Source organism: Salvelinus alpinus, chromosome 10, assembly GCF_045679555.1.
Source record: "Salvelinus alpinus chromosome 10, SLU_Salpinus.1, whole genome shotgun sequence".
In the NCBI taxonomy this organism is placed as follows: Eukaryota; Metazoa; Chordata; class Actinopteri; order Salmoniformes; family Salmonidae; genus Salvelinus; species Salvelinus alpinus.
In genome coordinates, this window is record NC_092095.1 from 28,677,204 (window position 1) to 28,702,651 (window position 25,448).

A 25,448-nucleotide genomic window follows, 5' to 3' on the forward strand; every position below is an offset into this window, starting at 1 on the left:
CACCACAAACAACACAGTCTTCCAAGGATCTCAGTCCACCCACACAAAGATGCATGGCATTGGCAAGCAGTTAGGCTGGTGACATCTGTTTCCCACGTATGCATAAGCATGTGCAAAACATTTATAGGTTACAGGACAGGAGGAGTGCGCACCAGCGCATTTTACGAACTAACTATGCGAATCATGCCCCGGCCAAACTTCGAACAAGCACACTAGTGTAGGCCTAGCCCTAGCCTACAGTCCGTGCAGCTGCGCGAAAAACCGCACTGTCCAGTTTCTCACATCTGTCTTCCGTCCGGACCTTTCAATACAGCGAGATGGGTTAACAATCTGGAGGAGGGACCCTCTCATCCACTGATACCACTCTCAGCCAATGAGCGAAAGATCTTTAATCACTGTCAAGTAACTATCTTTGCCATTGGCTTGGAGCATGAAGCGGTCGCTAGGGAGCCACTCAAGCGTCGCGCTGAGCATGGTCCGGGGCTACTGTGTAGTAAACCAAGTAGAGCGAAGCGCAGCACGAGAGTACCTTCTACATTCCACTTGCTACTTTCCACTACGCGCGGTGCGGTGAAGCAAACCCACCGCTCTTGACGCCCCTACAGTATATCTGGTGCGGTAATCTCTCTCTGTGTGCACTTGGCTACAGTTGTAGTTCCTAAAGGTGTTTGAATTCGACTCTCGTATTGGCTACCTATTTTAATTAATGTATGGGATTGGCCCATCGTTTATTTTCAAATCATTAACGTTTAATGCAAGACGTATAGTTTCTTCATGGCGTCTCAACAGCAGTCAAGAATTCAGTCGTATCTGGAGAAAAATAAAATTGGACCGCTGTTTGAGGTTAGTGCATGAATCATTTCAACTAGCATATTTCACCTGTGCATGGCATTGAATGGGACACGCATGTTTTGCTGCAAGCCTGCAATTTATCAGCATCATAAGGCTATGCTTTGGTTTCAATGTAGAAACTTAGATTGATCAAATAGCCTACATGAAAGCGCATACTATTAAATATAAAAAACTAGGTTATACATGTATGTAAATTACAAGAACCTCTCCCTGAATTGAATTGGGAAATACAGAAAGCGCACAGACAGCGCACCCCTTTCTGCCGGATAACGATCATCATCACAGATTCGATCTGCCTGCAAGATTGTAGAACGAAACCCACTCTTTGTAAATGTAGCGATTGGAAAATATCATTATACGGTAGCCAGTAATGGTTGTCTTGTCGCATACTTTCCCTGGCTACCAAGCATGCATGTCCTGGTCGTATGCATCCGCCCCCCTATGATTAGAAAGAGAGAGATGTTTCTGAAAGGTCCGGACGGGTTTACAGGCAGCACAAAGTGGGCAATATCATTCTGTGGAGCTCTAGGTAAAAGCGGTCGGGGTAAACTGAGGTAACACACCGACACTGCGCTTGGAGGTTTCAAGCGGCACAAATGTTCACTGAAGAGAAGCAATAATGCTTTGTTTTTATAGACAAAAGCACTATTAAAAGTGAGACGTAGTCTAATAGAACGGAAGGATACATTATTAGGTAAAACGATGTAAATCATCTCACTCATCCTTCATCACAAAATGATCATTGCAATCATTCATCACAAAATGATTGTTGCAATCATTCAGCACAAAATGATCGTTGCAATCATTCAGCACAAAATGATCATTGCATTTCACCTGCTACAGTAATGTTTGACTTGAGATCATTGCCTGTTCTACCGTTCGATCACATTAAAATAGTGTACTGCATCTATATGTCTGTTTGGCTGGAGAGTGTTGTACTGTACCTAGCTACCTTTCTGTTTGTGTAGGGAGTTAATGGGGGTGCTATCGTACAGTATATAGGCTTCACCTCCATGATGACACTTTATCGATAGCCTAGCTGAGTTGGAACGTGCAGATGTGCAGAATACAGAGATAATTGCTGCAAGGCATCTGCCTGAAGGGGTATTGATTTAAGTGTGTGTGAAGTTTTGCATGTCCGTCGGGATCTGTTGTCTTCTGGTTTTCATTGGTGTCTGTTTGAATGTTGTGTATCAGTCTGAGTTGATGACAGTATTGACTACCACAGGTATACAGCTACAGATAACATTCTTCAGTAGTGCATATAGACTTCCCACTGGGCAAAGCTGGTTGAATCAACATCGTTTCAATGCCATTTCAACCAAACAATTCAATGTGATGAATTTTCACCCAACTTTTTAACTAAATCCAATGACATGGTGAAATGTTTTGTTGACAACTCAACCAAAATTAAATCAAAATGACGTCTGTGCCCAGTCGGTAGCAGCATAATCACTGGTTTTATTCTGGTGGAATTCCCCTTTAAATGTATCAGTCTGAGTTACTATAACGACAGTTGTGCCTACCACACCCCATCATGTTGGTATGATATCCCCGCTAGAAGAGTCAGTCATGCTTGCTGCATCCCAAGTGGAACCCTATGTCGCGGATATGGTGCCATTTGGGACACATTGGCTCTTTCTCTAGACTGTGTTGGTATGATATCCCAGCTAGAAGAGTCAGTCCTGCTGGTTGTGTAGACGGTAGAGTCATATCTAATTAGAGGGTCAGATGGGGAGATTAACCCTCAGATGCTGGGGAGACACCGACGCCGCACAAACACAGACTGTTTCTCCCGAGGCTCCTCCACACACACACACACACCATCTGCGGTAACAAAACTGAGTGTGTGTTGTGTTGCGTCGGGACATGTTTTTGTGGGAGGTTAAGAGAGAGCGAGAGAAAGAGAGAGAGCGAGAGAAAGTGATACAGATAGAGAGAGACGTAGAAAGACAGAACGAGAGACAGAGAGCAATGCTTGAGCGTGTGTGCAAGTATGTATATCTGTGTGTGGTGGTTGTACATGCACAGTGTGTGTGTGTGTCCTCATGCAGGTGTGTCACAAAATTCTGATCAGGTCGTCCTTTCCACTGAGCTGCGAATATAGCGCCACACACACACACACACACACACACACACACACACACACACACACACACACACACACACACACACACACACACACACACACACACACACACACACACACACACACACACACACACACACACACTGCATGTTAATCAGTGCTGGCTAGTATCAAAGAGTGGCCCAGGCCAGCCAGCCAGCCAGCACAGTGGACAGCTGCTAATGTAGCGTCTATAGCTCTGTACACTCACATCACTGCTCCCTGCTAGCGTGACTATAGAGCTATAAACTCACATCACTGCTCCCTGCTAGCGTGACTATAGAGCTATAAACTCACATCACTGCTCCCTGCTAGCGTGACTATAGAGCTGTAAACTCACATCACTGCTCCCTGCTAGCGTGACTATAGAGCTGTAAACTCACATCACTGCTCCCTGCTAACGTGACTATAGAGCTGTAAACTCACATAACTGCTCCCTGCTAGCGTGACTATAGAGCTATAAACTCACATCACTGCTCCCTGCTAGCGTGACTATAGAGCTGTAAACTCACATCACTGCTCCCTGCTAGCGTGACTATAGAGCTGTAAACTCACATCACTGCTCCCTGCTAACGTGACTATAGAGCTGTAAACTCACATAACTGCTCTCCTGCTAGCGTGACTATAGAGCTGTAAACTCACATAACTGCTCCCTGCTAGCGTGACTATAGAGCTATAAACTCACATCACTGCTCCCTGCTAGCGTGACTATAGAGCTGTAAACTCACATCACTGCTCCCTGCTAACGTGACTATAGAGCTGTAAACTCACATCACTGCTCCCTGCTAGCGTGACTATAGAGCTATAAACTCACATCACTGCTCCCTGCTAGCGTGACTATAGAGCTGTAAACTCACATCACTGCTCCCTGCTAGCGTGACTATAGAGCTATAAACTCACATAACTGCTCCCTGCTAGCGTGACTATAGAGCTGTAAACTCACATCACTGCTCCCTGCTAACGTGACTATAGAGCTGTAAACTCACATAACTGCTCTCCTGCTAGCGTGACTATAGAGCTGTAAACTCACATCACTGCTCCCTGCTAACGTGACTATAGAGCTTTAAACTTACATCACTGCTCCCTGCTAGCGTGACTATAGAGCTGTAAACTCACATCACTGCTCCCTGCTAGCGTAGTGGCTATAGAGCTATAAACTCACATCACTGCTCCCTGCTGGTGTGGCGACAATTGACCTGTAAACTCACGTCACTGCTCCCTGCTAGCGTAGTGACTATAGAGCTGTACACTCACAACAATTATCACTGTTAGCTTAGCGACTATAGCTCTGTACACTCACAACAATTCTCACTGTTAGCTTAGCAACTATAGCTCTGTACACTCACAACAATTCTTACTGTTAGCTTAGCAACTATAGCTCTGTACACTAACATCACTGCTCCCTGCTAGCGTAGCGACTCAAGCGCTGTACAGTCACATCACTGCTACAACTTACATCAATTCTAACTGCTAGCGTAGAGACTATAGCGCTGTAGACTCACATCCCTGCTCCCTGCTAGCGTAGCGACTATAGCTCTGTACACTCACATAAATTCTGACTGCTAGCCTAGATATTATAGCACTGGCACAACTGCTCCCTGCTAGCGTAGCGACTATAGCACTATAGACTTACGTCACTGCTCCGTGCTAGCGTAGCAACTATATCGCTGTACACTGACATCACTGCTCCGTGCTAGTGCAGCGACTATAGACCTGTAGACTCACATCAATTCTGATTGCTAATGTAGCGACTATAGTGCAGTCCACTGACATCACTGCTCTCTGTTAGTGCCGCGACTATAGCGCTGTACACTGACATCACTGCTCTCTGTTAGTGTAGCGACTATAGCGCTGTACACTGACATCACTGCTCTCTGTTAGTGTAGCGACTATAGCGCTGTACACTGACATCACTGCTCTCTGTTAGTGTAGCGACTATAGCGCTGTACACTGACATCACTGCTCTCTGTTAGTGTAGCGACTATAGCGCTGTACACTGACATCACTGCTCTCTGTTAGTGTAGCGACTATAGCGCTGTACACTGACATCACTGCTCTCTGTTAGTGTAGCGACTATAGCGCTGTACACTGACATCACTGCTCCCTGATGACGTAGCAGGTATAGCGCTGTACACTGACATCACTGCTCTCTGTTAGTGCCGCGACTATAGCGCTGTACACTGACATCACTGCTCTCTGTTAGTGTAGCGACTATAGCGCTGTACACTGACATCACTGCTCTCTGTTAGTGTAGCGACTATAGCGCTGTACACTGACATCACTGCTCTCTGTTAGTGTAGCGACTATAGCGCTGTACACTGACATCACTGCTCTCTGTTAGTGTAGCGACTATAGCGCTGTACACTGACATCACTGCTCCCTGATGACGTAGCAGGTATAGCGCTGTACACTGACATCACTGCTCTCTGTTAGTGTAGCGACTATAGCGCTGTACACTGACATCACTGCTCCCTGATGACGTAGCAGGTATAGCGCTGTACACTGACATTACTGCTCCCTGATGACGTAGCAGGTATAGCGCTGTACACTGACATCACTGCTCCCTGATGACGTAGTGACTATAGCGCTGTACACTCACATACATTCTGACTGCTAGCGTAGCGACTGTAGCGCTGTACACTCACAACAATTCTGACTGCTAGCGTAGTGACTATTGAAATGTACACTCACATCACTGCTCCTTGCTAGTGTAGCGCTAAAAAACAATTCTGACTGTTAGTGTAGTGACTATAGCGCTGTACACTCAAATCACTGCTCCCTGCTAGCATAGTGACTATAGCTCTGTACACTAACATAGAGTTGAAGTCGGAAGTTTACATAGACCTTAGCCAAATACAGTTTTTCACAATTCCTGACATTTAATCCTCGTAAGAATTCCCTGTTTTAGGTCAGTTAGGATCACCACTTTATTTTAGAATGTGAAATGTCAGAATAATAAGAGAGAGAATGATATATTTCAGATTCTATTTCTTTCATCACATTCCCAGTGGGTCAGAAGTTTACATACACTCAATTAGTATTTGGTAGCATTGCCTTTAAATTGTTTAACTTGGGTCAAATGTTTCGGGTAGCCTTCCACAAGCTTCCCACAATAAGTTGGGTGAATTTTGGCCCATTCCTCCTGACAGAGCTGGTGTAACTGAGTCAGGTTTGTAGGCCTCCTTTCTCGCACACACTTTTTCAGTTCTGCTCACAAATGTTCTATGGGATTGAGGTCAGGGCTTTGTGATGGCCACTCCAATACCTTGACTTTGTTGTCCTTAAGCCATGTTGCCACAACTTTGGAAGTATGCTTGGGGTCATTGTCCATTTGGAAGACCCATTTGCGACCAAGCTTTAACTTCCTGACTGATGTCTTGAGATGTTGCTTCAATATATCCACATAATTTTCCTACCTCATGATGCCATCTATTTTGTGAAGTAAACCAGTCCCTCCTGCAGCAAAAGCAACATGATGCTGCCACCCCGTGCTTCACGGTTGGGATGGTGTTCTTTAGCTTGCAAGCCTCCCCCTTTTCCTCCAAACATAACGATTTTCATTATGGCCAAACGGTTCTATTTTTGTTTCATCAGACCAGAGGACATTTCTCCAAAAAGTACGATCTTTGTCCCCATGTGCAGTTGCAAACCGTAGTTTGGCTTTTTTTATGGCGGTTTTGGAGTAGTGGCTTCTTCCTTGCTGAGCGGCCATTCAGGTTATGTCGATATAGGACTTTTTTTTACTGTGGATATAGATAGGTTTGTACCTGTTTCCTCCAGGGTCTTCACAAGGTCCTTTGTGTTGTTCTTGTATTGATTTGCACTTTTTGCACCAAAGTACATTCATCTCTAGGAGACAGAACGCGTCTCCTTCCTGAGTGGTATGACGGCTGCGTGGTCCCATGGTGTTTATACTTGCATACTATTGTTTGTACAGATGAACGTGGTACCTTCAGGCGTTTGGATATTACTCCCAAGAATGAATGGGTGAATGGACTTGTGGAGGATGTTTTTCTGAGGTCTTGGCTGATTTCTTTTGATTTTCCCATGATGTCAAGCAAAGAGGCACTGAGTTTGAAGGTAGGCCTTGAAATACATCCACAGCTACACCTCCAATTGACTCAAATTATGTCAATTAGCCTATCAGAAGCTTCTAGAGCCATGACATCATTTTCTGGAATTTTCCAAGCTGTTTAAAGGCATAGTCAACTTACTGTATGTAAACTTCTGACCCAATGGAATTGTGATATAGTGAATTATAAGTGGAATAATCTGTCTGTAAACAATTGTTGAAAAAATTACTTGTGTCATGCACAAAGTAGATGTCCTAACTGACTTGCCAAAACTATTGTTTGTTAACAAGAAATTTGTGGAGTGGTTGAAAAACGAGTTTTATTGACTCCAAACCTAAGTGTATGTAAACTTCCGACTTCAACTGTACCTTCTGACACTCGCATCAATTCTGACTCAGACAAACAGACCTGCCTGGCTGTCATTATGAGAGACACCCTCTCTCGGTCTCTTTGCATTTTTTCTCTTTCTTCTTTATCTTTCGCTCTGTTTATCTCTCCCTTTACCTCTTTATCTCTGTTTCTTACCTCTCTCGTTTTCTATCTCTATTTCTCGACACTCATTGCTCTCTCTCACTCTCTGTGACATGATGAGTGAATATAGAGTTCATATGCGGTGAAAGGAAGACATGAAACCCAGCGTACCTATCAGAAATGATTAAAGAGATGGGTATGTGTCTAGGTGTTTGCACCCTTAACGGAGTTGCCAACAACCGGATGCATCCGGTTTTCAAGGATACAGCTAATTCAATTTAGCTTCCTTTTCTCCTGAAAACCGAATGTGCCAACTCCGCTCAGGCGTTTATTTTGTGCCTGCTACGTTAGGTTAAGGTGTTTGTAGCAGATTCCCTTGAAAGCTGAGTTTGTAGCTGATTCCCAAACAGGCTTTTGTCATATGGATCCCCCAGTGTTCAGTAAAATGCATCGAAGACTGAGGATGCGTACCAAAATGGCACCCTATTCAAATCAGATTTTATTGGTCACATACACATATTTAGCAGATGTTATTGCGGATGTAGGGAAATGCTTGTGTTCCTAGCTCCAACAGTGCGGTAGTATCTAACAATTCACAACAATACACACAAATCTAAAAGTAAAAGAATGGAATTAAGAAACACGTAAATATTAGGGCTAACAATGTCTGAGTGGCATTGACTAAAATACAGTATATACATATGAAATGAGTAAAACAGTATGTAAACATGATTAAAGTGACCAGTGATTCCATGTCTATGTACATAGGGCAGCAGCCTCTAAGGTGCAGTGTTGAGTAACTGGGTGGTAGCCGACTAGTGATCGCAATTTAACATTCTGAGGCCCTTGAGATAGAAGCTGGATGATGTCGGAGTGTACAGGCCGTGCCTCGGGTGGTTGATGTCCTTGATGATTGCAGGCGGTGCAGTTGCCGTACCAGGCTGTGATACAGCCCGACAGGATACTCTCAATTGTACATCTGTAAAAGTTTTAGGGGCCAATCCGAATTTCTTCAGCCTCCTGAGGCTCTGTGTGGGTGAACCATTTCAGACTGTCAGTGATGTGTACGCCGAGGAACTTTAAGCTTTTCACCTTCTCCACTGCGGTCCCATTGATGTGATTAGGGAGGTGATCTCTCTGTTGTCTCCTGAAGTGCATGATCAGCACCTTTGTTTTGTTGACTTTGAGGGAGAGGTTATTTTCCTGGCATCACTCCACCAGGGCCCTCACCTACTCCCTGTAGGCTGTCTCGCCATTGTTGGTAATCAGGCCTACTGTTGTGTCATCTGCAAACTTGACGATTGAGCATGAGGCGTGCGTGGCCACGCAGTCATGGGTGAACAGGGAGTACAGGAGGGGGCTGTGCACGTACCCTTGTGGGGCCCCTCTGTTGACAATTACTGTAGTGGAGGTGTTGTTTTTTTACCTTCATCACCTGGGGCCGGCCCGTCAGGAAGTCCAGGACCTAGTTGCATAGGGCAGGGTTCAGACGCAGGGCCCCGGGCTTAATGATGAGCTTGGAGGGTACTATGATGTTGAAGGCTGAGCTATAGTCAATGAACAGCTAAATGCTTTTTATGATCGCTTTGAGGCAAGCAACACTGAAGCATGCATGAGATCACCGGCTGTTCCGGGCGACTGTGTGATCAGCTCTCCGTAGCTGATGTGAGCAAGACCTTTAAGCATGTCAACATTCACAAGGCTGCGGGGCCAGACGGATTACCAGGACGTTTACTCAGAGCATGCACGGACCAACTGGCAAGTGTCTTCACTGACATTTTCAACCTCTCCCGAGTCTACAATCCCTACATGTTTCAAGCAGACCACCATAGTCCCTGTGCCCAAAAAAGCGAAGGTAAACTGCCTAAATGACTATCGCCCCGTAGCACTCACGTTGGTAGCCATGAAGTGCTTTGAAAGGCTGGTCATGACGCACATCAACACCATCATCCCAGAAACCCTAGACCCACTCCACATCACATAACCCCCCCCCCCCCCCCCCCCCCAACAGATCCACAGATGACGCAATCTCAATCGCACTCCACACTGCCCTTTCCCACCTGGACAAAAGGAACACCTACAGTGGGGAGAACAAGTATTTGATACACTGCCGATTTTGCAGGTTTTCCTACTTACAAAGCATGTAGAGGTCTGTCATTTTTATCATAGGTACACTTCAACTGTGAGAGACGGAATCTAAAACAAAAATCCAGAAAATCACATTGTATGATTTTTAAGTAATTAATTTGCATTTTATTGCATGACATAAGTATTTGATCACCTACCAACCAGTAAGAATTCCGGCTCTCACAGACCTGTTAGTTTTTCTTTAAGAAGCCCTCCTGTTCTCCACTCATTACCTGTATTAACTGCACCTGTTTGAACTCGTTACCTGTATAAAAGACACCTGTCCACACACTCAATCAAACAGACTCCAACCTCTCCACAATGGCCAAGACCAGAGAGCTGTGTAAGGACATCAGGGATAAATTGTAGACCTGTACAAGGCTGGGATGGGCTACAGGACAATAGCCAAGCAGCTTGGTGAGAAGGCAACAACTGTTGGCACAATTATTAGAAAATGGAAGAAGTTCAAGATGACGGTCAATCACCCTCGGTCTGGGGCTCCATGCAAGATCTCACCTCGTGGGGCATCAATGATCATGAGGAATGTGAGGGATCAGCCCAGAACTACACGGCAGGACCTGGTCAATGACCTGAAGAGAGCTGGGACCACAGTCTCAAAGAAAACCATTAGTAACACACTACGCCGTCATGGATTAAAATCCTGCAGCGCACGCAAGGTCCCCCTGCTCAAGCCAGCGCATGTCCAGGCCCGTCTGAAGTTTGCCAATGACCATCTGGATGATCCAGAGGAGGAATGGGAGAAGGTCATGTGGTCTGATGAGACAAAAATAGAGCTTTTTGCTCTAAACTCCACTCGCCGTGTTTGGAGGAATAGAAGGATGAGTACAACCCCAAGAACACCATCCCAACCGTGAAGCATGGAGGTGGAAACATCATTCTTTGGGGATGCTTTTCTGCAAAGGGGACAGGACGACTGCACCGTATTGAAGGGAGGATGGATGGGGCCATGTATCGCGAGATCTTGACCAACAACCTCCTTCCCTCAGTAAGAGCATTGAAGATGGGTCGTGGCTGGGTCTTCCAGCATGACAACGACCCGAAACACACAGCCAGGGCAACTAAGGAGTGGCTCCGTAAGAAGCATCTCAAGGTCCTGGAGTGGCCTAGCCAGTCTCCAGACCTGAACCCAATAGAAAATCTTTGGAGGGAGCCGAAAGTCCGTATTGCCCAGCGACAGCCCCGAAACCTGAAGGATCTGGAGAAGGTCTGTATGGAGGAGTGGGCCAAAATCCCTGCTGCAGTGTGTGCAAACCTGGTCAAGAACTACAGGAAACGTATGATCTCTGTAATTGCAAACTAAGGTTTCTGTACCAAATATTCAGTTCTGCTTTTCTGATGTATCAAATACTTATGTCATGCAATAAAATGCAAATTAATTACTTAAAAATCATACAATGTGATTTTCTGGATTTTTGTTTTAGATTCCTTCTCTCACAGTTGAAGTGTACCTATGATAAAAATTACAGACCTCTACATGCTTTGTAAGTAGGAAAACCTGCAAAATTGTCAGTGTATCAAATACTTGTTCTCCCCACTGTATGTGAGAATGCTATTCATTGACTACAGCTCAGCATTCATCTCCATCGTGCCCACAAAGCTCATCAGTTTCTAAGGATCCTGGGACTAAACACCTCCCTCTGCAACTGGATCCTGGACTTCCTGACGGGCCACCCCAGGTGGTAATGGTAGGCAGCACACATCTGCCATGCTGGACTACAGGAAAAGGAGGGCCGAACAGGCCCCCATTAACATTGATGGGGCTGTAGTGGAGCAGGTCGAGAGTTTCAAGTTCCTTGGAGTCCACATCACCAACAAACAATCATGATCCAAACACACCAAGACAGTCATGAAGAGTGCACCACAACACCTTTTCCCCTTCAGGAGACTGAAAAGATTTGGCATGGGTCCACAGATCCTCAAAAGTTCTACAGCTGCACCATTTAGAGCATCCTGAGTGGTAATATCACGGCATTTGACCGTAAGGTGCTACAGAAGTTAGTGCGTACGGCCCAGAACATCACTGGGACCAAGCTTCCTGTCATCCAGGACCTATATACTAGGTGGTGTCAGGAAGGTCCAAAAAATTGTAAAAGACTCTAGTCACCCAAGTCTTAGACTTTTCTCTCTGCTACAGCACAGCAAGCGGTACCGGAGCGTCAAGTCTAGGTCCAAAAGGCTCCTTAACAGCTTCTAACCCCAAGCCATAAGAATACTGAACAATTAATCGAAAGGCCACCCGGATATCTACATTGATTGCGATTGCATCATCTGTGGATCTATTGGGGTGGTATGTAAATTGAAGTGGGTCTAGGGTGTCAGGTAAGGTGGAGGTGATAAGATCTTTAAACTAGCTTCTCAAAGCACTTCATGATGACAGAAATTACTGCTACGGGGCGATAGTCATTTAGTTCAGTTACCTTTGCCGGGCCCGTAGGGCTCTGGCCCAAAGTAGCACTATTATATAGGCAATAGGGTGTGGCCATTCCACGATAATGGAATTATGCTGAGAATCCGATTGTTCACTTTAAAAGTGTAATGCAAACAAACACATCTGTGGACGTTGAAATCAAGGCCCGTCTGGACCGGCCCAAAAAACCACATCTGTGGACGTTGAAATCAAGGCCCGTCTGGACCGGCCCAAAAAACCACATCTGTGGACGTTGAAATCAAGGCCCGTCTGGACCGGCCCAAAAAACGACATCTGTGGACGTTGAAATCAAGGCCAGGGCTGACTGACAAAAATGTAAACTACTTTTCAACGTCCATGGACGTCCGGTGTCGGTCGGTGCTCAGTGGGTGCGGATGCTGGTTACAGTAAATGGAAAGAGAGGGGGCTTATGGGTAGGTGTCAGTAAGAGTCCGGAGATGTAACATAACTGGAGAGAGATAATAGAGGCAGAGAGAGGGAGGTGTTTTCCAGATTGTTTAAACACGCACGCTTTGACCGCCAGACGACAGAAAGAGAAAGAAATCAGTTATCAGCTGAACATAACAGTATGCCAGCGGAAGGGAGGACAGTAGCAGGTGGTCAACTGTGGTTTGTGACTATTATGATTTCCCATTGTAGCGTATTAAATTGCTGTAATTTCATTACAGATTTTTCAGTAACTCTGTTAACTTGTAATTCTGTTACTAAATCGTTTTAATCACTTATAAAATGTTTTATGAATAATTTTTTATCTGTAAAAACGCTATAACTAATTGGCAGGTCTACCTTTACATGTCACTTCTGTGAACTTTCCTTTTCCTCCCTCCTGGTGAGGTAGAGACATCAGAAAATATCTTCAAGCTACGTGAGTTTTTGGTGGCAAAAATAAAAGGCAGGAAGCAATGTTCCTTAAACTTAAAAAAGGCAAATCATTTCTCCAAAACGAAATACACGTGTTGATATTAGTTGACAAAGGTATTTACTTCAACATTATTGTGTGTTGAAGTATTTCTAATACCTTTTAAATAGTATTTCTGGTAGATGTTCTCTAAGACCATCTGTTGGACCAGAAATCAAAGCCATTAATTACAATGTTTAAAAATGTTTGCCTTCATTTCCCCAAAATATAGACTCTTAGTTTTTTTGACATCCAATTTGACATACTCCTATGAACTTCACATGTTGGTGCTCATGGGTAAATTTACATGGACATGACCAGTGCCATTCGGGACATAGACTCTGATATGATCAAGAAGCATGTGTCATGTCAACACACCTTACAGAATTCTGTGAATGTAGTGTATGAGTACATGTGTGTCTGCGTGTTTGTGTCGTCTTGGGCCTTTGCTGTGTCCCGTAGCACAGAATGTATCTGACTGGCATTTTGATGAGAAAGCCTATCTCTATTTCACTACTGTTGTTTTATTGTTTTAAATGGTTTTCTTTAGGAAGACTCCTGTCCTGGCTCGCTACACTCCAACGCTACAGTAACATGTGCCAACAGTGTCATTTTAACCATGTCTGTTTACAGGACATTGCACAAGTTATTGATTGTGACTTGCAGTTATAGGAGGGTATTTCATGAAAGAAAGACTTGGTTTTATGTCTCTTTTAGGTGTGTTGTTTCTGCCTCTCTCTCTGTTTCTCTCTCTGTTTCTCTCACTCTCTCTCTCTGTGTTTCCCTCTCTCAGAACTTTGGACTTTACTGTGCCCAGGGAATCCAGGGTATTGATTGTGGCTTGCAGGAGGGTATTTCATGATAAGGGCTGGTTGCTTTTGTGTCTCTCTGAGTTGTGTGTGTGTGTGCATGTGTGTGTGGCTCTTTAAGGTGTGTTGTAGGAATATGACCCACCCCCCCTCCTCCTTGGTCTCCACGTCAACCCCACAATGAGGTCATCCTGTGTTCAGTATGCATGTACAGTAGGCAGTAGACTCCACCTGAAAGATGGTCCCCGCCGTCATTGTTCTCTTTCTCCCTCCCTCTCTCTTGTTCTTTCTCTCCCTCGCTCTCACTTTCTTTCATTCTCTTTCTCTCTCTTCTTCGCCCCCTCTCGCTATCTTTCCCCTTCTCTCTCTTGCTCTCTCTCCCCCTTCCTCCCTCTTTCTCTCTCCCTTTCTCTCTCCCTTTCAGTTCAATTCAATTTGCTTTATTGGCATGACGTTACAACGTACATATTGCTAAAGCTTACTTTGGAGATTTACAATATTAACATAATTAAAATAACAATAATCAATATTGTCAACGGGACAACAGTAACAACAATCTCTCTCAGAGTAGATGTTGGAGGAGTGCAGTGATATGTAAACGGTCATTTATCCATCTCGACCCTGTCAAAATCAATGGCTGTAACTAGTGATACAGTATGTACTCTATGTAATCCACCTGCGTCATGATTCAAATATGTGTCCCAAAATGGCCACCTATTTCTAATAGAGGGCTCTGGTCAAAAGGAGTGCATTATATATGGATCAAGGTACCATTCGGGACACATCCCCAAGTGTCTCTTCAAGGTTATTAAAGAACGTTTGGAATATGATGCTATGGACATAAATAACACTCTGACTTGTCAATGACTGAGCTCATCTGGCAGATCTAGCGCTATAGGAATGGCAAGGTAGACGAACAACGTTCATTGAGCTATAACTTTGTAGGCCTGTGTGTCAGTTTCAATATTTGTGAGTCAACTCATCGGTATTTGCTCTCAACTAATAAAACTGTTACTTGAAATGACCCTGTCAACCGTATAATTGAATATTACACTAAAATATTGAAAAGGTGAGAAGGTATTTGTCTAAACAATACCTTCCAAAACTTGGAGCTCCACTCCAGAATAATTGTAGAAATTCAACTATTAATTATATGCCATGGCATATTCCCGCCTGTCCTTTGGGAGAATGAGCTACTAGTCTCTTCCAATCAAACACCTACTCTTCCCAATTATTTAGCAGTCACTAAATGTTCTCTCAGAGCTCTTATATGACACCCACTATTATTTCTATTTCCACTGTACAATTTAATTGATGCATGAAAAGGAAAAGGGCCGACTGTATATGAAGGTTAAGTCCCAAATGTCACCCTATTCCATATATAGTGCACTACTTTTGACTAGATCCCTATTGGCCCTGGTCAAAAGTAGTGCACTGTTAGGGAATGGGGTCCCAATTAGGTGGCAGAGTAAGTAGTGAAATGGGAGGGTGGATAAAAGGTGTTAGGCTTTGGTTCTGTGTGTCTGAAACTTGGAAATATAATGGTTCCTACCATGATCTGTCAATCAAATCCATCCAATTAGGTCACCTCGGGTTTTATGTTTAAATAGAGGGATTGTTATAAATAGATGATACAATAGAGGAAACAGAAAGCACTGAACATTGCCAATTCCCCAGAGAACGTTGGCTTTGCCTCTTAGTTTGTTTCACTGGTGAAGTCTTCTTAATGAGATAAACTGTACATGTTTCAGTGAATGGGATTTAGCTGTAAGCTTTAGGGTGTGTCCCAAATTGCACACTATTCCTTTCATAGTGCACTACTTTTGACCAAAGCCTGTAGGGAATAGGGTGCCATTTGAGACACAGCCTACAGTTCTGTTCAGTTCTCCCCAGGAGGAAGCTCTCCTTAATGAATGACTGTGTTTATCAGGGAAAGTTTTACTAGCCTCAGGACACGGACAATGCAAATGTGTAGCTGACAGAAAACTTGAATCTTTTGGAAATAAATACTTAATTATCTATCGAGAACTAAAGTCTTGTTCTGTTCATTGTTGAACTCGCAATGAACGTTCACACTTTCCACTGACTTCCCATTTTTCATTTCCTTTTAGATGATTTAATGTATTTAATTGTGATGCATTGCAGTAGATTCTACAACATCAGCATTATAGCAACCCATGAACACGAGTAGCATGAGTATGAACCACACACACACACACACACACACACACACACACACACACACACACACACACACACACACACACACACACACACACACACACACACACACACACACACACACACACACACACACACACACACACACACACACACACACACACACACACACACAGAGTAAACAACATGTAGCATTAACTGTATTGAATGTGGATTTGATCCTACAGTAGTTTGCAGTTCCCAAGAAAATAGTGTACCCACATCCCTGACAGGGTTCAAGGGATTCGATACTCTCATCTCCACTCTAACCTCATCTCTGTTCAGTTGTACTACATTGTGTGTGTGTGTGTGTGTTTGTGTGTGTGTGTGCTCAGCATCTCCAGGGTCCCAACAAACACAGCTCTATAAAGAGGTCACTCAGAGTAACAGCATCACTCTCTGACCTCTATTGATCTTCTGCTTTTCTGGGTAACTGACAGGAGGCAGAGAGAGCGAGTGTGTGTGTGAGAAAGTGGGTTTGGCTGTGAAGCCCACAGGTTGTACTTTATGCTGCTTATGCTACACTACACTCGGGGAAAAAAGGGGATATCTAGAACCTGAAAAGGGTTCTCTGGCTGTACCCATAGGAGTACCCTTTTGGAACCCTTTTTTCTAAGAGTGTACTCTGTTAGTGATCCATAGCATAGACTGATCAGTCACTGAGTAAGTTTACATACGCAGTAATACTTTGATATTAATCTGATTATGGCAGTAGGCAATAGTCATGTAAACACCTTACTCTGCTTATCTTAATAAATGAATCACTAGTCACTTTATACAATGGCACTTTAAATAATGGCACTTTAAAAATGTTTACATATCTTACATTACTCATATCACATGTATATACTGTATTTTATACCACCTATTGCACCTTGCCTATCGCTCATCCATGTACTTATATGTACATATTCTCATTCACCTTTTTAGATTTGTGTGTATTAGGTAGTTGTTGGGGAACTGTTAGATTACTTGTTAGATATTACTGCACTGTCAGAACTAGAAGCAGAAGCATTTTTTCTATACTCGCATTCAAATCTGCTAACCATGTGTATGTGACCAATGCCATTTGATTTGATCGGCGTAAGGTCAAAATCGAAGTAAGCATTCCAGCGGTGTATTTGATCTGCGAATGTGCCAGCACCAGCCAAGGAGCCTCTCTCATTAGCGCCACTGAAGTGAGTTCGGAACAACTGAACGTCTTAGAAGTAGTTTTCACATAGAAACTGTATATGTTCAAACTCAGAATCAAATATGCTTCCAAAAATAACATGATCCCTGTAGTAGAACGTTTGTTTTGATTGCCGATTTCCTGCATTTATCAGAGTCCCATCAGGTAGCCTGATTTCAGATGTGTCCATGTAAACAGCATTATTAGGGACATCGTTCGTCTTGCAAAGTATGTGAACGTTTTAATGTAACTATTCAATTCATCTGACTATCCACAATAATCACATTATTGTGTGCATGGAATCATACTCACTGTGTGAGTTAGTGGGACAAGAGTCGGGATTGGGTATGCGGTACTCCTCCCGATAGAGGTTGTTTATGCTGCTTACTCTTCACACATTTGTTGCTGATCCGTACTGTTTGTGTTCGGGGAAAGAGGTTGGCAGTAAATTGGGATTGGGGTGGGAGAGATGTTCCAGTACCTTTTGGATGAATAACACACAATCAGACAGTGGCCATAGAATATTTAATTCATAACTGCATGACTGCATGGCCAGGCACGACTCCAACACCATCACCAGGACAACAACCTCTCCCTCAATGTGAGCAAGACAAAGGAGCTGATCGTGGCCTACAGGAAAAGGCGGGGCTGTAGTGGAGTGGGTCGAGAGTTTTATGTTTCCTGGTGTCCACATCACCAACGAACTCTCATGGTCCAAACATACCAAGACAGTTGTGAAGAGGGCACGGCAGAACCTTTTTCCCCTCAGGAGACTGAAAAGATTTGGCATGGGTCCCCATATACCTAAAAGGTTCTACAGCTGCACCATCGAGAACATCCTGACCGGTTGCATCACCGTCTGGTATGGCGACTGCTAGGCATCTGAATGTAAGGCCTATATACTAGGCGGTGTCAGAGGAAAGCCCATAGAATTGTCCGAGACTCCAGTCACCCAAGTTATAGACTGTTTTCTCTGCTATCGCATGGCAAGCGATACCGGAGCACCAAGTCTGGGACCAAAAGGCTCCTCAACAGCTTCAACCCCCAAGCCATAAGACTGCTGAATAATTAATACAATTGCCACCAGACAATTTACATTGACCCCCCCCTTATCTATGCATAGTCACTTCACCCCCACCTACATGTACAAATTACCTCAACTAACTTGTACCCCCGCACACTGACTCGGTACTGGTGCCTCCTGTATATGGCCTCGTTATTCTTATTGTGTTACTTTTTATTATTACTTTTCATTTTAGTCTACTTGGTAAATATTTTCTTAACCAACAATGCAGTTCAAGAAGAGTTAACTTCTTGCGGATCATTGCGACGCTACCGTCCCACCTGGCCAACATCCGGTGAAATTGCAGAGCGCCAAATTCAAATGACAAAAATCGTAATATTAAACATTCATGAAAATAGAAGTGTTATACATCAGTTAAAAGCTTAACTTCTTGTTAATCCAGCCGCTTTGTCAGATTTCAAAAAGGCTTTCTGGCGAAAGCACACTACATAACAATGGTCCTTTTGTTCGATAAAGTCCTTCTTTATATCCCCAAAAAATAAGTTTCATTGGCGCGCTTGACTCAGTAATCCACCGGTTTCCCTCATTCAAAATGCATACAAATGAATCCCGCAAGTTACCAATAAACTTCTTCCAAACATATCAAACAACGTTCCTAATCAATCCTCAGGTACTCTAATATGTAAATAAACAATAAAATTTAAGACGGAGAATACCGGAGACCATTACCGGAGATAAATAACGAAGTGCACGCCCTCACCGTAACGCGCAACAAACACTACAGCCTAAATGGGAGCCACTTAGAAAAACTACAAATTCTAGCAAATTTTTCAAAAAACAAGCCTGAAACTCTTTCTAAAGACTGTTGACATCTAGTGGAAGCCCTAGGAACTGCAATCTGGGAGGTCTTCCTTTTATATTCCCATTCCCAGCCATTGTAATCAGTGGTGAGCTGGAAAAACATTTATCTGGATGGATTGTCTTCGGGTTCTCACCTGCCATATCAGTTCTGTTATACTCATAGACATTATTTTAACGGTTTTGGAAACTTCAGAGTGTTTTCTATCCAATACTACCAATTCTATGCATATCCTAGCTTCTGGGCCTGAGTAACAGGCAGTTTACTTTGGGCACCTCATTCATCCAAACTTCCGAATACTGCCCCCTAGCCCGAAGAAGTTAAGGGCTTGTAAGTAAGCATTTCATGGTAAAGTCTACACTTGTTGTATTTGGCGCATGTGACAAATAAAGTTTGATATGATTTGATCATCAAGTTTGCCGATAACACAACAGTGGTAGGCCTGATCACCGACAACGACGAGACAGCCTATAGGGAGGAGGTCGGAGACCTGGCCGTGTGGTGCCAGGACAACAACCTCTCCCTCAACGTGATCAAGACAAAGGAGATGATTGTGGACTACAGAAAAAGGAGGACCGAGCACGCGGTCCACTCAGGGATTTAGGAATATTGTATGTTGGATGCAGGGTCCACTGAGGGATCAAGGAATATTGTATGTTGGATGCAGGGTCCACTGAGGGATTTAGGAACATGGTATGTTGGATGCAGGGTCCACTAAGGGATTTAGGAACATGGTATGTTGGATGCAGGGTCCACTGAGGGATTTAGGAACATGGTATGTTGGATGCAGGGTCCACTGAGGGATTTAGGAACATGGTATGTTGGATGCAGGGTCCACTGAGGGATTTAGGAACATAGTATGTTGGATGCAGGGTCCACTGAGGGATTTAGGAACATGGCATGTTGGATGTAGGGTCCACTGAGGGATTTAGGAACATGGTATGTTGGATGCAGGGTCCACTGAGGGATTTAGGAACATGGTATGTTGGATGCAGGGTCCACTGAGGGATTTAGGAACATGGTATGTTGGATGCAGGGTCCACTGAGGGATTTAGGAACATGGTATGTTGGATGCAGGGTCCACTGAGGGATTTAGGAACATGGTATGTTGGATGCAGGGTCCACTGAGGGATTTAGGAACATGGCATGTTGGATGCAGGGTCCACTGAGGGATTTAGGAACATGGTATGTTGGATGCAGGGTCCGCTTGAGGGATTTAGGAACATGGTATGTTGGATGCAGGGTCCGCTTGAGGGATTTAGGAACATGGTATGTTGGATGCAGGGTCCACTAAGGGATTTAGGAACATGGTATGTTGGATGCAGGGTCCACTGAGGGATTTAGGAACATGGCATGTTGGATGCAGGGTCCACTGAGGGATTTAGGAACATGGTATGTTGGATGCAGGGTCCGCTTGAGGGATTTAGGAACATGGTATGTTGGATGCAGGGTCCACAGGGATTTAGGAACATGGTATGTTGGATGCAGGGTCCACTGAGGGATTTAGGAACATGGTATGTTGGATGCAGGGTCCACTGAGGGATTTAGGAACATGGTATGTTAGATGCAGGGTCCACTGAGGGATCAAGGAACATGGTATGTTGGATGCAGGGTCCACTGAGGGATTTAGGGACATGGTATGTTGGATGCAGGGTCCACTGAGGGATTTAGGAACATGGTATGTTGGATGTAGGGTCCACTGAGGGATTTAGGAACATTGTATGTTGGATGCAGGGTCCACTGAGGGATTTAGGAACATGGTATATTGGATGCAGGGTCCACTGAGGGATTTAGGAACATGGTATGTTGGATGCAGGATCCTCTGAGGGATTTAGGAACATGGTATGTTGGATGCAGGGTCCACTGAGGGATTTAGGAACATGGTATGTTAGATGCAGGGTCCACTGAGGGATTTAGGAACATGGTATATTGGATGCAGGGTCCACTGAGGGATTTAGGAACATGGTATGTTGGATGTAGGGTCCACTGAGGGATTTAGGAACATGGTATGTTGGATGCAGGGTCCACTGAGGGATTTAGGAACATGGTATGTTGGATGCAGGGTCCACTGAGGGATTTAGGAACATGGCATGTTGGATGCAGGGTCCACTGAGGGATTTAGGAACATGGTATGTTGGATGCAGGGTCCACTGAGGGATTTAGGAACATGGTATGTTGGATGCAGGATCCTCTGAGGGATTTCGGAATATTGTATGTTGGATGCAGGGTCCACTGAGGGATTTAGGGACATGGTATGTTGGATGCAGGGTCCACTGAGGGATTTAGGAACATGGTATGTTGGATGCAGGGTCCACTGAGGGATTTAGGAACATGGTATGTTGGATGCAGGGTCCACTGAGGGATTTAGGAACATGGTATGTTGGATGCAGGGTCCACTGAGGGATTTAGGAACATGGTATGTTGGATGCAGGGTCCACTGAGGGATTTAGGAACATGGTATGTTGGATGCAGGGTCCACTGAGGGATTTAGGAACATGGTATGTTGGATGCAGGGTCCACTGAGGGATTTAGGAACATGGTATGTTAGATGCAGGGTCCACTGAGGGATTTAGGAACATGGTATATTGGATGCAGGGTCCACTGAGGGATTTAGGAACATGGTATGTTGGATGCAGGGTCCACTGAGGGATTTAGGAACATGGTATATTGGATGCAGGGTCCACTGAGGGATTTAGGAACATGGTATATTGGATGCAGGGTCCACTGAGGGATTTAGGAACATGGTATATTGGATGCAGGGTCCACTGAGGGATTTAGGAACATGGTATATTGGATGCAGGGTCCACTGAGGGATTTAGGAACATGGTATGTTGGATGCAGGGTCCACTGAGGGATTTAGGAACATGGTATATTGGATGCAGGGTCCACTGAGGGATTTAGGAACATGGTATGTTGGATACAGGGTCCACTGAGGGATTTAGGAACATGGTATGTTGGATGCAGGGTCCACTGAGGGATTTAGGAACATGGTATGTTGGATGCAGGGTCCACTGAGGGATTTAGGAACATGGTATATTGGATGCAGGGTCCACTGAGGGATTTAGGAACATGGTATATTGGATGCAGGGTCCACTGAGGGATTTAGGAACATGGTATGTTGGATACAGGGTCCACTGAGGGATTTAGGAACATGGTATGTTGGATGCAGGGTCCACTGAGGGATTTAGGAACACGAACACGTTGACCCAGAGTTATTGGAATCATATTGAGATAGATTCACAATAACCACTTGGAAGAGAAGGCTGGGATGCTGCATCTCATAGTAGAGAGTAGAGAACAACCTTGAGAAGTGAAAGTCTATCCAAACGTGCTTCAGCCCCCCCACCCCACCACGGCTCTCCAGTACAGAGGGTAGTTTGTCATTTAGCCTAGACCCAACCTCCCAACCAATTTGTTTATTCATTCATCCATCTATTTAAATCTACACCTCGATACAAGGTCTACGGCTTTGTCCCGAGTGGCACCCAATTCCCTACATAGTGCCCTACTTTTGTCCGGAGCCCTATGGACCCTGGTCAATAGTAGTGCACTATATAGAGTATAGATTGCCATTTGGGACAGACACAACATCAATGAATAGAACATGAGAAGGTGCTCTCCTTCAGCACTTAGCTGACCACTGACCATTGATTATACAAGACAGTGACGTTGTGTGTGTGGGTTTGTAAGTCTCCTTATTATACAGGACAGTAATGGATTTACCTTCACATGGAAAGGTGACCTATTGCTTATGTCCTACAAGATAGCACGGCCAAATAGAGAGGGAGAGAGAAATGCCATGTATATGGAGGTAGAATGAATTAGAAGCTGGTTTGACTCGTTAGTCACTTTGGTAAAGACAATGGATATGTCCCAAATGGCACCTTATTCCCTTTATAGTGGACTACTACCCATGGGCTCTGGTCAAAAGTAGTGCACTACATAGGCAATAGGGTGCCATTTGGAACTATGCATAGTTAGTGGTCATAGTGCAGTAATGTAATATAGTTTATGACCCAGCGTTTCTCCTGGCTCAAAAAAGGGCTTAGGCGGGGGGGCATGACGGGGGGAGTTTCCTATGCAGAAAAACCCTGTGACCCCAGTCTTTATGTTGGTATATATCTATCCTTCATTTGGACAGACTGAAACAGGAGCAGAGGAGGCTGGAGAGGGGAGGATGGCTCATAATAATGGCTGGAGTGAATGGAATGATTCCATTAATTCCATTTCAGCCATTACTATGAGCCATTCTCTAATTTAAAGTGCCACCAGCCACCACTGAACGCGGGTATATCTTTAGTCGGACCAAACTAAGCAATACTTCAGTAGCTAGCAGACAATTGTGATCTTTATTAGTTCTCTCTAATAGAATCTGTTGAGTGACAAATTGAATGCTGCGGATGCACACAGAGATGTCAATAAAATCTATTTTTAGAAGACAGATTGTGTTTCCCTGGCCGTAATTGATAATGACTACACCACAGCAGAATTGAAACAGTAGCCCATTTAATCTACGGGTCTTGTCTCTGAGGAGGAAGGGAGGAAGGGAAGAGCTATTGATGCAAGCACTGTCCATCCGTGTTATCAAATACAGTGGGGAGAACAAGTATTTGATACACTGCCGATTTTGCAGGTTTTCCTACTTACAAAGCATGTAGAGGTCTGTCATTTTTATCATAGGTACACTTCAACTGTGAGAGACGGAATCTAAAACAAAAATCCAGAAAATCACATTGTATGATTTTTAAGTAATTCCTTTGCATTTTATTGCATGACATAAGTATTTGATACATCAGAAAAGCAGAACTTAATATTTGGTACAGAAACCTTTGTTTGCAATTACAGAGATCATACATTTCCTGTAGTTCTTGACTAGGTTTGCACACACTGCAGCAGGGATTTTGGCCCACTCCTCCCTACAGATCTTCTCCAGATCCTTCAGGTTTCGGGGCGTCGCTGGGCAATACGGACTTTCAGCTCCCTCCAAAGATTTTCTATTGGGTTCAGGTCTGGAGACTGGCTAGGCCACTCCAGGACCTTGAGATGCTTCTTACGGAGCCACTCCTTAGTTGCCCTGGCTGTGTGTTTCGGGTCATTGTCATGCTGGAAGACCCAGCCACGACCCATCTTCAATGCTCTTACTGAGGGAAGGAGGTTGTTGGCCAAGATCTCGCGATACATGGCCCCATCCATCCTCCCCTCAATACGGTGCAGTCGTCCTGTCCCCTTTGCAGAAAAGCAGCCCCAAAGAATGATGTTTCCACCTCCATGCTTCACGGTTGGGATGGGTTCTTGGGGTTGTACTCATCCTTCTTCTTCCTCCAAACACAGCGAGTGGAGTTTAGACCAAAAAGTTATATTTTTGTCTCATCAGACCACATGACCTTCTCCCATTCCTCCTCTGGATCATCCAGATGGTCATTGGCAAACTTCAGACGGGCCTGGACATGCGCTGGCTTGAGCAGGGGGACCTTGCGTGCGCTGCAGGATTTTAATCCATGACGGCGTAGTGTGTTACTAATGGTTTTCTTTGAGACTGTGGTCCCAGCTCTCTTCAGGTCATTGACCAGGTCCTGCCGTGTAGTTCTGGGCTGATCCCTCACCTTCCTCATGATCATTGATGCCCCACGAGGTGATATCTTGCATGGAGCCCCAGTCCGAGGGTGATTGACCGTCATCTTGAACTTCTTCCATTTTCTAATAATTGCGCCAACAGTTGTTGCCTTCTCACCAAGCTGCTTGCCTATTGTCCTGTAGCTCGTCCCAGCCTTGTGCAGGTCTACAATTTTATCCCTGATGTCCTTACACAGCTCTCTGGTCTTGGCCATTGTGGAGAGGTTGGAGTCTGTTTGATTGAGCGTGTGGACAGGTGTCTTTTATACAGGTAACGAGTTCAAACAGGTGCAGTTAATACAGGTAATGAGTGGAGAACAGGAGGGCTTCTTAAAGAAAAACTAACAGGTCTGTGAGAGCCGGAATTCTTACTGGTTGGTAGGTGATCAAATACTTATGTCATGCAATAAAATGCAAATTAATTACTTAAAAATCATACAATGTGATTTTCTGGATTTTTGTTCTAGATTCCGTCTCTCACAGTTGAAGTTTACCTATGATAAAAATTACAGACCTCTACATGCTTTGTAAGTAGGAAAACCTGCAAAATCGGCAGTGTATCAAATACTTGTTCTCCCCACTGTATATAGTTTTCACCATGGGCTCTATTCCATCCGTGTCATCAAATATATCCGTGTCGCGGACGTTCAGCATTTCAGCGTGATTGAAATTTAAGGGCAACGTTCCCACGTTTGTGGAGACCGCATTCACGGTAAACGCTGCATATGTCTGCTCAATGGGAAATTACCTTTAC

General features: G+C 44.4%; 1 protein-coding gene across 9 annotated transcripts in view; it reads left to right on the plus strand.

Annotated features, from left to right (window-relative positions):
* Positions 1-462: 462 nt before the first annotated feature.
* The window catches only part of c10h8orf34 (chromosome 10 C8orf34 homolog), a 198,727-nt gene continuing 173,741 nt past the window's right edge, over positions 463-25,448 (plus strand). For 8 of the 9 annotated variants that reach the window (XR_011666439.1, XR_011666438.1, XR_011666441.1 and 5 more), the window contains exon 1: positions 464-843. Coding sequence is in view for 3 of the 9 variants with exons in the window: in XM_071328777.1 (XP_071184878.1) it covers positions 775-843 (69 nt within the window). In the remaining 6 variants the exon portion in view is untranslated. Of the gene's footprint in view, positions 844-25,448 lie in introns of all 9 variants that reach the window. The other variant, XM_071328775.1, reaches the window with a different exon arrangement.